Source organism: Mauremys mutica, chromosome 9 (assembly GCF_020497125.1).
Source record: "Mauremys mutica isolate MM-2020 ecotype Southern chromosome 9, ASM2049712v1, whole genome shotgun sequence".
Lineage (NCBI taxonomy): Eukaryota > Metazoa > Chordata > Testudines > Geoemydidae > Mauremys > Mauremys mutica.
Window position 1 is genome coordinate 98,468,305 of NC_059080.1, and position 13,230 is coordinate 98,481,534.

Consider the following 13,230-nt stretch of genomic DNA (forward strand, 5'->3'; position numbering starts at 1 on the left):
GGTTGCCGTCTTGCACTTGAGAATCTCGGCTCCTTGTCCTTTACGGCTGGGAGGGAACCTTGGGAACGGGATCTGCTCAAGCTGCAGAGAGTGGGACACCAGGTGCGAGCTGCCCACCACTCCCTGCAAGGAGCATATCGAATGCTCACCTGGCTTTGCGCAACGGCAGGACCATTCAGAGGCGGGGCTGACTGAGGTGCTCAGTGACAATCTCAACAGGGTTAACTATTACCCTGCCCAGCCGAGCAGCCAGAGGAGCACGTTAGGAAGACCAAGGCAGGGCCGGGGCTCCAGGGGTTTTGCTGCCCCAAGCAGCCAAAAAGAAAGAAAAAAAGCCGCGATCTGTGGCAATTCAGCGGGAGGTCCTTCGCTCCGAGCGGGAGTGAGGGACCCTCCACCGAATTGCTGAACCTGCCGCCCCCCTCCGGAGTGGCCACCCCGAGCACCTGCTTGCTAAGCTGGTGCCTGGAGCCGGCCCTGGACCAAGGGGTCAGATGGGTCCGAGAGAACTGGGGCTTAAACCACGCAGGGCTCCATCGCCTGCTCCCGCTCTGAACTGAACCAGTAACTGCTCTAGGCGGCCAGTCTCCTTCCGCCCCAAATGACAGTCAGGCCTGGCCTGGACTAGGGGCTGTCGCAGTGGGTTAGCTACCACGACTAGGAGTCTCTGTTACACAGTCACTGCCTTTAACACAAGCTACCACCACCCCTCTGACTCCCACTCTGGACACGGCCTGGGAAGACCCCCAGCAGAAAGCCGCAATCTCTGTGCTTTACGAGATGGAGACACTCAGGACTGGAGGGAGTCAGGGCCTGCTGGTTTTCTTTCGTGGGATGACTTTGGTCTAAGCCAGATGATTAATGGCTTAAATCTCCTCTGCATCCCTCCCCCCTTCCCCTCCCCGGTCATCTCGCAGCAGCTCGCCGGCCGTGACTTGTGCCAGGGCTTGGCCAGCGCTCGCTGGAGTGCGCTTGCAGAGCGGTGACTCACGTGGGAGTTCAAGGGGAGCTGAAATGCGGAGTGCAGTGATACTGGCTGGGATGAGTCAAGGCAGGGGAAGGCCGGAGGGCGTGGGGAGCAGGCCAAGGTCGTCTGGGGCTCACTGGGCAGGCTGGCACTTGCTGTCCATAGCAGGACGGCTGAATGGGATGGGAAGAGGAGGGACGGGGCCTGCGTTTCCTTCTCAATATCCCAAGTGAAGCCGGGTGGGGCCTGCTGAATTTGACACAGACAGGTGCTCTCCACCTGTGCAGCTTTTCCCCAGGCTCCTTTGTATTGACCCTGACCCTGACCCCAGGAAACAGCATCACCTCCAGCAGGAGAGTCCCAGGCATCCCTGGACAGAGGATTACCCTGGAGCACAGCGCGAGCAGTTGGCTCAGAAAGCCAAAGGCTCCTGTTAAAGACGCAGACTGAAAGATTAACAAATCAACTGCGATAGCCAAGAACAAACATCCCTCATCCCCCCACTCGTCTGTTGTGCAAGTACCGCTGGAGCGGGAAATGCAGATGAGGTAGCTGCTGCATGATCCTGAATTTCACAACGTGCTGAGAAACAGCAAGCGCAGAAAGGCCCGAGCCTGCCGGGAAGACGAGTGATTGCCCAGGATTCCCGCCCTTGGAATCTGGGGGAGGCAAAATGAACGCCACACACATGCCACCGCTGGCCAGCTCTTTATTACGGGATGCAGAATTCAGCAAGAAACCCGGCAGTGGCCCCCGGTTCTCCCACGCCCAGAACGGCCCAAAGCAGCAGGGACAGCGGCAGCCTCTCCGAGAGGATGGCTTGTGTGTGTGTGTGTGTGGTGGTGGTGGTGGTGGGGGGGACGGACACGGTCAGCAGCATTAATTTAAAAAAAAAAAAGGCTAAAAAATATTTTAGAAACAGCGTTAATGTTCCCGCAGCTTCAACGATCTCAGCCAGGAAAGACCCGAGCTCCCCCTGCCACCCAGGTTAAAATCCAAACCAGAAGTAAAACTGAATTAATTTAAAAAGTTCCCTCCCGCACCCCGCGGAGCTAGGTGAGCGCAGAGCGAGGCCTGGCTGGTCCAGAGGAGTCTGGCAGCATGGCGGGGCAGCAGGCGACGGAGCCCGCGGCTCTCACTTCTCCCGGCCTGGTCTCTTGAGCACCGCGCTGTACTTCAGGGGGCCGCTGTCCGACGTCAGGACGACCTCCACCAAGGTGAAGATGGTGATCACCTTTGGCCAGGGAGACAAGACAAAGGGGCCCCCGGGTTAGCTGGCTTCCAACAACGAGTTAATCTAGGGCTGCTTTTTACCCAACCAAGGGCCCGTACTGACAACCCGCCGGGAGCCTGAGGGGCTGGAGCAGGTCTGAGAAAGCTCAGCTTTAATGAGGTGCGGCCTGGGGAGGCTCCGGGTGGCCCAGCATGGCAGGCTGCAGCATCTGCTACCTCACAGGGAGGATGCAGAAGGACACAGGTGATTTGGTGCCTGTGAAACCAGAAGCTGCTGCTAATTAGCAGCTCCCTGCTCACTGCTGTGATTTGGGTTACAGGCACCAAGTCAGCCAGCTCACTGACATGTACCCCACAAGCTGAGTCCCCGCCGGCACACGGAGCGACGAGAACTCAGCTAGACTGGAAACACACTGAACCATGACAGGGCCTTCCCAGCCAAGGAGCCTGACCCCGGGGGCTTCGTTCATCCCCACACGGTGGTGTCATCTGGCTTCAGTCTCTGACTAGCAGATGGCACAGTCAGAACCTGCTGCCCCTTCGTTAGCATCAGCACTGGCATGTCTTCCCCAGAGCCGGAGCCAGCAGGACGATCTGCATGTCCGGTGCGTAGGTATCGCACTTATCTAACACAGCCACATTCCCTCAGTCAGGAAATGCCGGCTTGTACATTTCAGCATCTCAGAGCAGACGTCAGAATGGAACTGACTGTGCTCCTTACAGACGGAAACACAGACCCTGGACAATCAATCCCTTCCATTCAGGCATGCAGAGCAACCTGCCCTCCTCTTTTAGCCGATCCCTTTTATTCAGCTGCATAAAACCTTGGGTGTGACGAGAATCAAAATTAAACTCTCAAAATTAATGAGATTTAACTTTTTAAACAGATCGTTAGTGAAAGGTTTGCTGTCAGCAGGGCCCAGCCCGAAGGGCCCCACGGATGGGTAGAGTCGTTCAAGTGTCTGGTGATCCACTCTGGGCGGCCGGCAGTGGTGATGCTCACTGGAGCCATCACACACTTTTCCTGTTCACTGTTCTACTGTGGACGGTAACTTGTTCATGCCTCAGCAAATTGCCAAACGGCAACAGTTCCAGCGGCAAAGGCCAGGGCCGCCCAGAGGATTCAGGGGGCCTGGGGTCTTCAGCGGAAGGACCCCCCGCCGCCGAATTACCGCCAAAGACCCGGCACTTCGGCGGTGGGTCCCAGGGCGGAAGGACCCCCCGCTGAAGGTCTTCAGGGCACTTCGGTGGCGGGTCCCAGGGCGGAAGGACCCCCCGCCGCCAAAGACCCAGAGCGAGTGAAGGACCTTGCTCCAGGGGCCCCGAAAAACTCTCGTGGGGCCCCCCCCGGGGCAAATTGCCCCACTTGCCCCCCCCCTCGGGCGGCCCTGGCAAAGGCGCTGGCTAGGCGGTGGGGGGGATTGACTGGAGAGTTAGGGTCCGGCTACATGGGGAAAAAAGGTGTGTCCTTAACTCGGGTTCGCCACTCAGGTCCCTGTATTCATGAGGCCACAGCTGGACTTCAACCCCGGATTCCCCTACAGGCTTCAACCTGAGCTGCCAACCTGAGTCACCGGCTGGTTCGCTAGTGGGAGTTAAGAACACACCTTGGTCTGCAGTGCAGACGGACCCTACGTGAAAGGCAGAACTTTATTTTAATCCGCAGAGGATCAGTTTTACCTACAGAATCTAGGAAGAGGTTCCTAGGAAACCACCCCAGCTGTATTAGCGGGAATTCCACGGTTTCGTCCTTCGCCTCAAGCCGTCTGTGTACAACCCCACTAAGCCTGATCGCTTCTCCCACGAGGGAGGGCACAGCTGGTGAGCTCTCCGGGGCCAGGACTCGCCCCCAGAATGTGCCTGCCCGCCCCCAGCACGACGGGCCCTGGGCCTGTTCAGAGCATCTGCTCAGTCCCATAACGAGAGGGGAGAACCAGCCCATTAGCTTTACTCTGCGCTCCAAGGAGCTGGTCCAGCCTCTCTCCCTGCACTCGTGAGTGGGCAAACTTCTCCCAATCTTCCCAGCTGATTCTGTTCGCTGCTCAGAGTCAATCCTAAGGAAGAGGCCACGTCTGCTTTGGACTCCAGTGTATCACAGTGGCCTGCAGTGAGGAGCGCCTCACTACTCCTCCGCTGGCCAGCTGACACTGGAGCTGGCATTTCCCTCCTTTCATGGAGCTGGAGCACTAACACCAGCCGGACGGCCAGGGCGGGGGCCCAGGCCGGCTGCCCCCCGGCTGTACCAGGAGGCTGGAATAGGGCGATTCACCCCTTAGTCTTGCTGCTGTTACCAGAGTTACGCAGTGGCGGGGGAGGGTGCCGCTGGAACCCCCCCAGGAGTCCAGCTCCCGCATCAGCACCAGAGACGGGGCCGGGCGGCAGGAGCTCCTGAGCCCAGCAGCCGTCCAGCCTCTGCACGTTTAACCTATTTTGCAAACAGCCTTTACAGATGTTCTCCCTCCCTGGCTGGGCTCAGCCAAACCAAAAGGCCGCTGCCAAGCCTTGCAAAGGCCCGCGGGGTCCCTCCCACCGTGCAGAGCCTGGCTGAGGGGGTGGTGCTGCCTGGCCCCGCAGGCTAACGCCAGGGCGTGACGGGGAGAGGAGCCTGTGCTCCAGGAGGGTGCAACTGTATGTCAGGGTGACATTGCTTCTTGCTGCTTCAGCAAAGCTCTGGGAAGGCTGCAGCGGTTCGAGGGGTTAGAGATTTATTGACACAGAGATCTCTTGCCTTGGAAGGAGCAATCCCAGCGGAGGGCTCCGGTGTTTGCTTAGGAGGCGGGATTGATTCGTGGAGGAGTTTCCTCCATGGCTCAGTGTTTACTTTCCAAAAATGATTAGCTCCCAGGCTGGGCTCTGCTCACGCTGGGCAGTCATTTTTCATGCTGCTCCCTGCAAGCGTGTAAGCGATCCCAGCTCCTGTACGACAGGATGAATTGGGGCCACTCGGGCGGGTTCCAGGGGCCTTCCCCAGCCAAGTCGGCTTTAAAGGGAGCGCGCTGCCATGGGAGAGCTTGCAGCAGCTCACTCTCACGGTGTGCCCACACCACGGAGGCTATCCTAGCATAGCTACATCGCAGGATCCGGGGTAACCCTGTAGCGTAGACTGACGGAAGGGGGGTAGGAACACCAGCTCCCCAAGATGGTAGCTAAATTGACAGAAGCATTCGTCTATCAACAGGGCTGGGTCTCCAAGGGGGAGGGAGGGTTAGGTCTGCAGAGCTCTGGTGCTGGAGGGGGGGCGGGGATGTGTGGATCTTTCACACCCCTGACTGGCGTAGCCTTTTAAGTGCAGACCAAGCCTCAGCCAGGGGATTGGGATTCATCTCTGGGAATTTCAAGGCAATCAGCTAGACCATTATTTTAAAGTGTTGCCAACTTTTGTTTGGCATCAAAGTAGTACTTAATCAAGCCAGACAAATGCAATCAATCCCCTTGATTGAGTTACTGCATTAAAGGCTGATGGGGACACAGGAGACCGATTTCTCAACTCTATTAAAGCATTAACACCATGTCTGGGGAAATCGGACTTGAAACATTCCTTCTAATTGGATCTGAGCGCTGCCTGCCACATGGGCTGAAACCTGACTGAAAAGTCCCGCGGAAGGGGGATGATAAAGGCCAGAGCAATGAGGTGGGGAAGGTGTCTAGCCAGAGGCACAGGCAGACCCAATCTTGCTTAACATCTTAATTAACGATCTAGACGAGCAGTAAACAGCACGTTAATTACATTGGTAGAGGCCACAGACGCGGGAGCCGTGGCACACAGCAGGGAGGGAGAAGAGCCGAAGGGCTGCAGGCCGGGGTGCTGGAACAATTGTGTAGTGGGGGTGCTGAGTGTACCCCCCACCCTGCAGGTAAGGGAAAGCACCTCAAGCCCCCCCAGCCCCTCTGGAGGCAGAGGGGCTAGAAAGCCAGGCGGTAATGGGAGTGAACCAGAGACGACGGTGGCCACTTGGGGGAACAGAAGCCAGAACACAGGGATGTGAGGGGAGGATGCAGCCTGAGGGAGGCCAGGAGCCTGCAGAAACACAGTCTGCTGCAGTGAGTAGAGCAGTGGGCTGGGTGCAGGGACTCCGAGACCCCCCGAGCCCAGCCAGGGCCGGATTTACACTTACGCACCCCAAGGTGCAGAATCTCCAGTCCCGCCCGCCCCCAGCTGACTTTCATGCTGCACGTTTTAGAGGGGTAAGGCCCCCACCCCCCCAGCCATGTGCCTACTGCGCCCCATTGGAAATCTGGCCCTGAGCCCCGTGGAGAGCCGGGCGGGTGGGGAGTGCAGAGGGCTCGATCAGCAGACAAGGTCTATGCAGTTCAGTTGCGCTGATGCCCTGAGCCATTGGTGTGGGCTTTACCTGAGGGGCAGCTTCCTGCTCTGGGGTCTCTGGCTCCCACAGGAGAGTTAGTTCAGGCGTCTTCCCCACCTTCTCAAAGCGGAATCCCGTCAGCGGCAGAGCCTGCAGAACAGACAGCACGGTGGGGAAAGCGCCGACTTCCAGGAGTGGTGCTGGAACCTAGGAATTCTGTCCCCCAGCTCCTGGCTTCTGGCCCCTCCTGGGACGGGCAAGGACCCTGGCTGCTCCCACAATCCTGCTACTCGCTCAGCTGGCACCACTGGACCCTGCTCAGCTGGCACTATAACTGTCTCCCACAGCGTGTAAACGGCTGCCAAGTTCTTTTTGTCCAGCACCCTGTGTAAAGCACCCGCCGCTCTGTAACCTCCCAGGAGGAAGGAGCAGCCCCCGGTTCCCGAGATGCCGGTGGAAATGAAGTACGGCTGGAATACACCCACGCACAGGCTGTATATCACGCTGTACAGTCCGTGTCAAGATGCCATTGTCAGCAACAGAGCTCTCACTACAGCAAACCGCTTCCAAATGGTCCCAGATTTATGATGTGATCAAATGCAGCTACAACCAACTGCTTCCCAATTTCAGCCCCAACCTGACCTCCGGGCCACAGGCCCTGGTTTCATTTCACTTTTCTTAGTGAATCGTTATCCGCTCCTGGCACGCACAACCGCGAAGCAGAGGAGCCGGAACACATGAAATCACTTCTTTTAATAAAAGCGAACGCGCTACGGATCCTTCTGGCTTCCTTTGCTTCTGCTCTTGTCCTGCCTGGGGCCTTTGGGGGGTCTAAGGGAACCCCCCCGACAGAGCTGCAGGAGACTAGGAGCGCGAGGTCTTGTTTGGAGGCACTAGAGTACACCGCAAGTTACAGTCCATCTCGCACTATTTTGTTACGAGACGCTTACGGTTGAAATGGCACTAAACCTATTAGAGCAAACGCTGGCCTCTGCCCAGCAACTCCCACTGCCCCCCCATCCTTGGCGGGCTCATCTGCCTGGGGTTCGTTATTAGTGTGACCCCTCTGACCCAGGTCTGGAGGTGCATTAAGCCCAGGCGAACTGACCCGTCTGGGGGGACTGGTTAGAACCCAGGCTCTGATTTAACCCGGGCTGGAATCACCCATTTTGCAGGGAGGATCCAGGCAGACTCACTTGAGTGGCGATAGTCCCCCAGTGCCTTCCCACAATTCCCCCTGAAGGACAGAGCTGTCCTCCAGCAATTGACACACCTGACTGGGAAGAATCCTAGAGCGCCTCAGCCCAAAGAACCAGGGGCGGTGACCCTGGACGCACAGAGGCGAGTGCAGAAAGAGTGAAGAGGCAGCATCTGTGGGGACACTTGCCCCCGGCAAGGCTAACCCGCCTCACTTGGGCTCCCTGTGCAGTGACGACACCCTCCCCTCCCTTGTGGTCTTCCCCGGTTGCACTTGGCCCCAGGGCAGCTCTGGTGGTGGCACTGCCGGTGTCGAATTGCCAGTGGGTACTTGGCACCTGCCCTGAGCCCGGCTAGAGGGCACAGAAGGGCCTCGACCAGCACTCCAGCCGTTACTACCAGGCAGAGCAGCCCGGGTGCAAGGTAGGGAGGATTAACGGCAGGGCCAGCCGAAGGGGGACCCGGTGCTCAAGGGCACGTACGTTACAGTAGATGCGTTTCTGAACTCCGAATCTCAGCACCAGGACGTCGAAGGCCTTGTTCAGGACGCCCATCACCATTGCCTCTGACTCCAGCGGGCCGCACTCCTGCCAACACAAAGCACGGTCACGAGTGAGATACCCCCACGGAGGACTCCCACCCAGAGACCATCCCAGTGTCCCACAACTCTCTGCCCACCTGGGCAGCGCCCACGCAGTTCGTAAATTGCTCCTCTGCTGGGACGTAACGCTCCCTGTGCCCAGTCGTTATGGAGCACAGTGGATCCTCTCCCCAGTCCCGACCGGGGAGCCAGCCAGCCCCACGGGGCACCCCATGGCCTGTCGCACTCCTAAGAGCTAGCTGGGTCCAAGCAGTCAAGGGAGGGATTGTCAAGCCCTCCAGGGCTGTGGAAAGCAGAGTCACCTACATATACCCTGCTTGGACTCTGAACAGCCACCCCAGGGAAGAGGCCTCGGGCCCATGGCCCTGTTAGGACACGACCGGGAGAAACATCAGCAGAACTGAAGCCAGAAGCAGCACGTGCTCCTTGTGGGGCACAAGAGGGAGGAGAGCCAGAGGCTGCTCAGGCCAGGGATCACCGACAGAGCAAGCCCTGCCCCATTGGACAGGGTCACCGGATGGGGGGGCAGGGGGGATTTCAGTGCCAGGGTGTTCTTGAGAGACCGCCCCCAAAGGGAACCAAGGCGTCATCTCACTGCTCCAGGCCCCGCTCCCAGCCCGAGGGCAGCGCCGGCTCGTTTCGCGTCACGGTGGCTGTGCTCTCACCCTGACGAAGATGGCGAAGAACAGGTCGGCGCTGAGCTCCTGCACCCTCTTGGAAGCCATTTTCCGGTCATTGCAGTGATCCGCTTGCTTCTGGATGGCCTCCTTTCTCATCCGGACCGGGCGTCCTGAGCCTGGGAGGGAAACAAGCCGCAATGACTGGCAAGCGCCCTGGTGGCAAGGGGCCTGATGGGGACAACGCCCACCCTAGGGCACCAGGAGTCTGGCGTTCCCCAGTATCCCTGAGCAGCTCCCAACTGGAATCCCCTCCGTACGCGCAGAGCCTGCTAAGGTAGCTACACTCCCCCGGCCCGCTTCACGGGAGGGCAGATCCCCAGAGCCTGCTGAACAGCAGGAGAGTGGGGCCTGGTCCGACACGGCTGCAGTGAGCAGAGGGGCCAGGGACACAGGGACTGAGTGACCTGTCCATGCCCACACAGGGTTTGTCCAAATCCACAGCAGAACCCAGGAGTCCTGACGCCTCCTCCCCTGCGCCTTCCCTTCCCAGCCGTGAGGCTCCAGGCAGCAGCCTCTCAGCCCTGATCGGGCGGCCCCCGTCAGGCACCTACCCAGGGAGGCGGAGAGGAGCCGGTGCACGAGGACGTCAGCAAAGCGGCGGATGGGCGAGGTGAAGTGGGTGTAGAGCGGCACGTTCAGGGCGTAGTGGCGGAAGAGGGTCTCGTCTTCCAGGACGCCAGCGCAGAAGTAAAGAGCCATCTGGGAAGGGAAAAGCCCCGGCCGGTGAGACTCAAGGGAGGGGGGCCCCTGTGCGCTCTGCTCAGGCAGGGAAAGCCCCGTGCTCTGGAGCCCAGGGCCAGGGCTGGAAGAGGCCTCAGAAGTGCTTTACACAACAGCCCAGGGAGCCCCGAGACGCTTTAGCCAGGGGAGCCAGAGGAGCTCCCCGAGGGGAGGGTCACAGGCCTGGCTCTGCAGAGTCCTCAATTCCCTGCTGGGTTAAGACCTCATCAGGCTATTTCCACCACTGGCCGTGCCAAGCCCTCCTCCCCGGGGGCCGGACAGGCAGGGAAATAACCGGCCTGGCCCCTGGGAAATGGACTCGGGGGGGGGGGGGCAGAGCTCTCTGCTCTCTAACTTGGAGGGGTCTCAGTGGGCCTTTCTCGCTTCACAAAGCCACGTGGTACGGGCCAGCTCCTCGGCTGGTGGCTCCATGGACGGCAATGGAGCCCAAGTGATCTACGCGGTGGGCGGAGCCGGCCCCGGGCTTGGAAACGCCCCTGAACGTTCTCTGCGTAACAGTTTGCCTCGTGTTTTGCTCAGCCAGACACAGCAACAGGTCACAGGCCCAGGCCCCCCATTTCCCCCTCAGGCGGTGAGTGGAGCATTGCCACCCCCCTGGCCGGAGCAGTAACAGCGTGGCAGGGCACTAGGGTGACCAGGCATCCCGAGAGAATCGGGACCGGCCTGATATTTAGCTGTTTGTCCCGATATTTCGCTCCGCCGGCAGCACTCAGGTTTTTTTTTTTTGCTCCGCCGGCAGACACCCCCCCCCCACCCGCCCCATGTGTCCCGATATTTTCTCCCTCTCATCTGGTCACCCTACAGGGCACTAGCGGCTCCCCGCTCACTCAGGCTAGTCCCTGCAGCGCTGGCAAGGTGACCTAGCGCGCCCTCTCCTGGAAAAAGGAGGGAATGACGTGGTCTGAAAGCCCTAATCTCTCTGTGTGTGTGTGTGTGTGTGTGTGTGTGTGTGTGTGTGTGTGTGTGTGTGTGTGTGTGTGTGTGTGTGTGTGTGTGTGTGTGTGTGTGTGTGTGTGTGTGTGAGAGAGAGAGAGAGAGAGAGAGAGAGAGAGAGAGATCGGCAGTGCAGCTGCTGCAGGGGACGACTCGCGGGTTAGCACAGGTGCTGCGATATAGGTACCAGTTTTTCTAGTGCACATGGCCCCCAAGACGCTGTGCGGGTGGTTTGTTCGGGCCGGCAGTATGTGTCAACAGTAGGGCCGTGCTCCCTACTCTGCCCAGCGTAAGTGTGTGACTGGTGGATCACAGACATCGGGAAAACGGAGAAAGCACAGGGCATTCGGCATGGCAAACGGGCACAGAGAATGGCAGAGCGGAGGGAATCCCCTGTCCGGGGGGCAGCCAGCTACATCCCATGCCTTCTACCCCACAGGAAGGGGGACAGCCAGCCTTAAGACAGGGGGCAGCTGGCTGCAAGATTTCAACAATCCTGCCTTGAATTCCTGGTTCCACTTAAAAGCTGCAGAACGTGCTCCAGGGAGCTTCCACTGCAGCAGGTCTCCTGGGAGGAGTCTGCTTCAAATGGCCTGAGCTAACACTGGCTTGACCTCAACATCGTACTGAGTGTTAACAGGGTTGCAGCTGACTCCCAGCAGCCAGAAGGCTGCATGTGGCTCTCCCTTCTCCCGCCCCGAATTCCCAGCCAGGCAGGAGTGCTCCCTTAGGGACGGCCCTCGGGAGAGAGGGAACAGACTGTCCGACCAGGAGTGCACTGGCGAAACAGCTGGGGATGTGTGGGAAGTGGGACCGACGTGATGGATTTAACAGACGAGCCGGCGTGTTCCCGGCCCATGAAGGATGCTCTCCCGACAGAGGATTTCCGCTATGGCCACAGTTCCAGAGGCTCCAGCGAGATCCGGGGAGGGTCCTGCCCGAGACTTGGCCTCGGGGGCGAAATCCATCCCCGGGCAGCATGCGGGGCTCCCCATCGACTCGCACGGCTGCCTGTTCACCGCTCGGGCAGCATGCGCCAAACTTCCCCCCTTCCTCTGGGAAATGGGAAACAGACCGTTCCCCTCCCCAGCCCCATCCATCATGGGGATTAATGGAGCTCCTTGATACTGCTCGCTGGGAACAGCCGCCGCTTGGCTCGTGCGTTATTATATCTGCACAGTCTAAACAACCGATCGGGAATAAATCAAAGGGAGCTCGAGGAGCCCTTTTCCTGGAAGAAGCCACGCAGCCAGACTGACAGCCCCGGGACTGCTTCACTCAGGATCTCATCAGCCTGCTCTCGGGCAGGGTCGGATACAGCCCTCCGGCGCTGCTCCTCTGCGGGTGCTTTTAAAGAGACAGGGCTGAGGGTTTAAGCACCTGCGAGGCTGCTCCAGTGTCCCATTCGGTACTAAGCAGAAGCCGGAACATCACCCTGCACTGTGGGTCCCAGCCCGGCTCCCTTTACGAGCCACCGAAAGTTTGTAACCAGCCCAGAGACACAGGCATGCGCCTGGCTGCGGGGCCGGATGTCGGGAGACAGGTGCCGGTGGAGGACAGCAGACAGGCTCTGAACGTAGCATTGCTCAGAGGCACTGGACTAGCCGCGCCAGGCACTGCGGAGCTGGGCCAGCACAGGTCAGGGCAGGTCGAGCTCCCCACCACTGCTCTTCAGTGGGGATTCGGAGGGTGAGAGGGGAGGTCAGCCGCCGGGGCACATTGCCATTGGCCTCTGCTCGTGCCATTTAGGGGGCTTCATTGGCCCTGCAGCCATCAGATGAGAACAGCTCTCAGCCTCCATCTGCGGTGAAAGGCTCCGGATATCCATTGCTCAGAGCCTGCAGAATGACAAGACGCCCATCAGCGCCATGTGCAATCCTCTTAGACCCCCTGGTTCACACACATGCCTCAGTAGCACTGCATGACTTGCCACTGTCGTTTACCCCTCCCTCTGCATGTACCTGGGCACAATTCCAGAGGGAGTCCTACATCCTGGACACTCTGAGCTCACAAGGCTTCTCCGAACCTCCAGCACTCGGTAGATATTTACACTTTCAAACCTGCACCCGAAACAGGAGGGCGCTAGCATTCATGCAGATCACACATGCATACCCTGGGTTTTGATGGGGCACATTCCACTGTTGCCAAGGAAAAGGAACCCAGAACTCAGGTGTTGGCAGGTAAATGCAGGAGAAGCCGGATTTTGTGAACCAACTTGGGCTGGAGGAGCCAGGTTTTGGTTTTGCAAAATCAAAGCAGGGCCGGTTCTGATCCAGGGTCCATTCACCCAAATCACCCCTGTTCAGACAACTTGGCTAAGAGGCTTGGGGCCACCCCGAGGTCTGCAACGTGCTTTACAAAGAAGTAAGATGCCCGGTTCCTGCCCTGGAGAGCTTACAATCTAACCAGCTAAAACACAGCTGAGGGGAGGGGACAGGTGCAACACCCAAGCCAAACGACCGAGGTGGGGCTTGGAAGGTGGCTCGTGGGAACCACGGTTAATGCAGGGCTCTCCCCTTCAGCTGCCAGCCCCACCAAGCCTGATTCCTGACCTTTCTGTGGGCCAACGTATTT

The 13,230-nt window shown here is 59.1% G+C and overlaps 1 protein-coding gene across 3 annotated transcripts in view; it reads right to left on the reverse strand.

Moving 5' to 3' along the window:
* Positions 1 to 1,658: 1,658 nt before the first annotated feature.
* Positions 1,659 to 13,230, reverse strand: part of DIS3L2 (DIS3 like 3'-5' exoribonuclease 2) — a 257,856-nt gene continuing 246,284 nt past the window's right edge. For all 3 annotated transcript variants that reach the window (XM_045030053.1, XM_045030051.1, XM_045030050.1), the window contains 5 exons: positions 9,534 to 9,681; positions 8,968 to 9,098; positions 8,184 to 8,288; positions 6,553 to 6,654; positions 1,659 to 2,201 (listed from right to left, as the gene is read on the reverse strand). In XM_045030053.1, the coding sequence (XP_044885988.1) occupies positions 2,103 to 2,201; positions 6,553 to 6,654; positions 8,184 to 8,288; positions 8,968 to 9,098; positions 9,534 to 9,681 (585 nt within the window). In that variant the 3' untranslated portion in view covers positions 1,659 to 2,102. The remainder of the gene's footprint in view (positions 2,202 to 6,552; positions 6,655 to 8,183; positions 8,289 to 8,967; positions 9,099 to 9,533; positions 9,682 to 13,230) is intronic.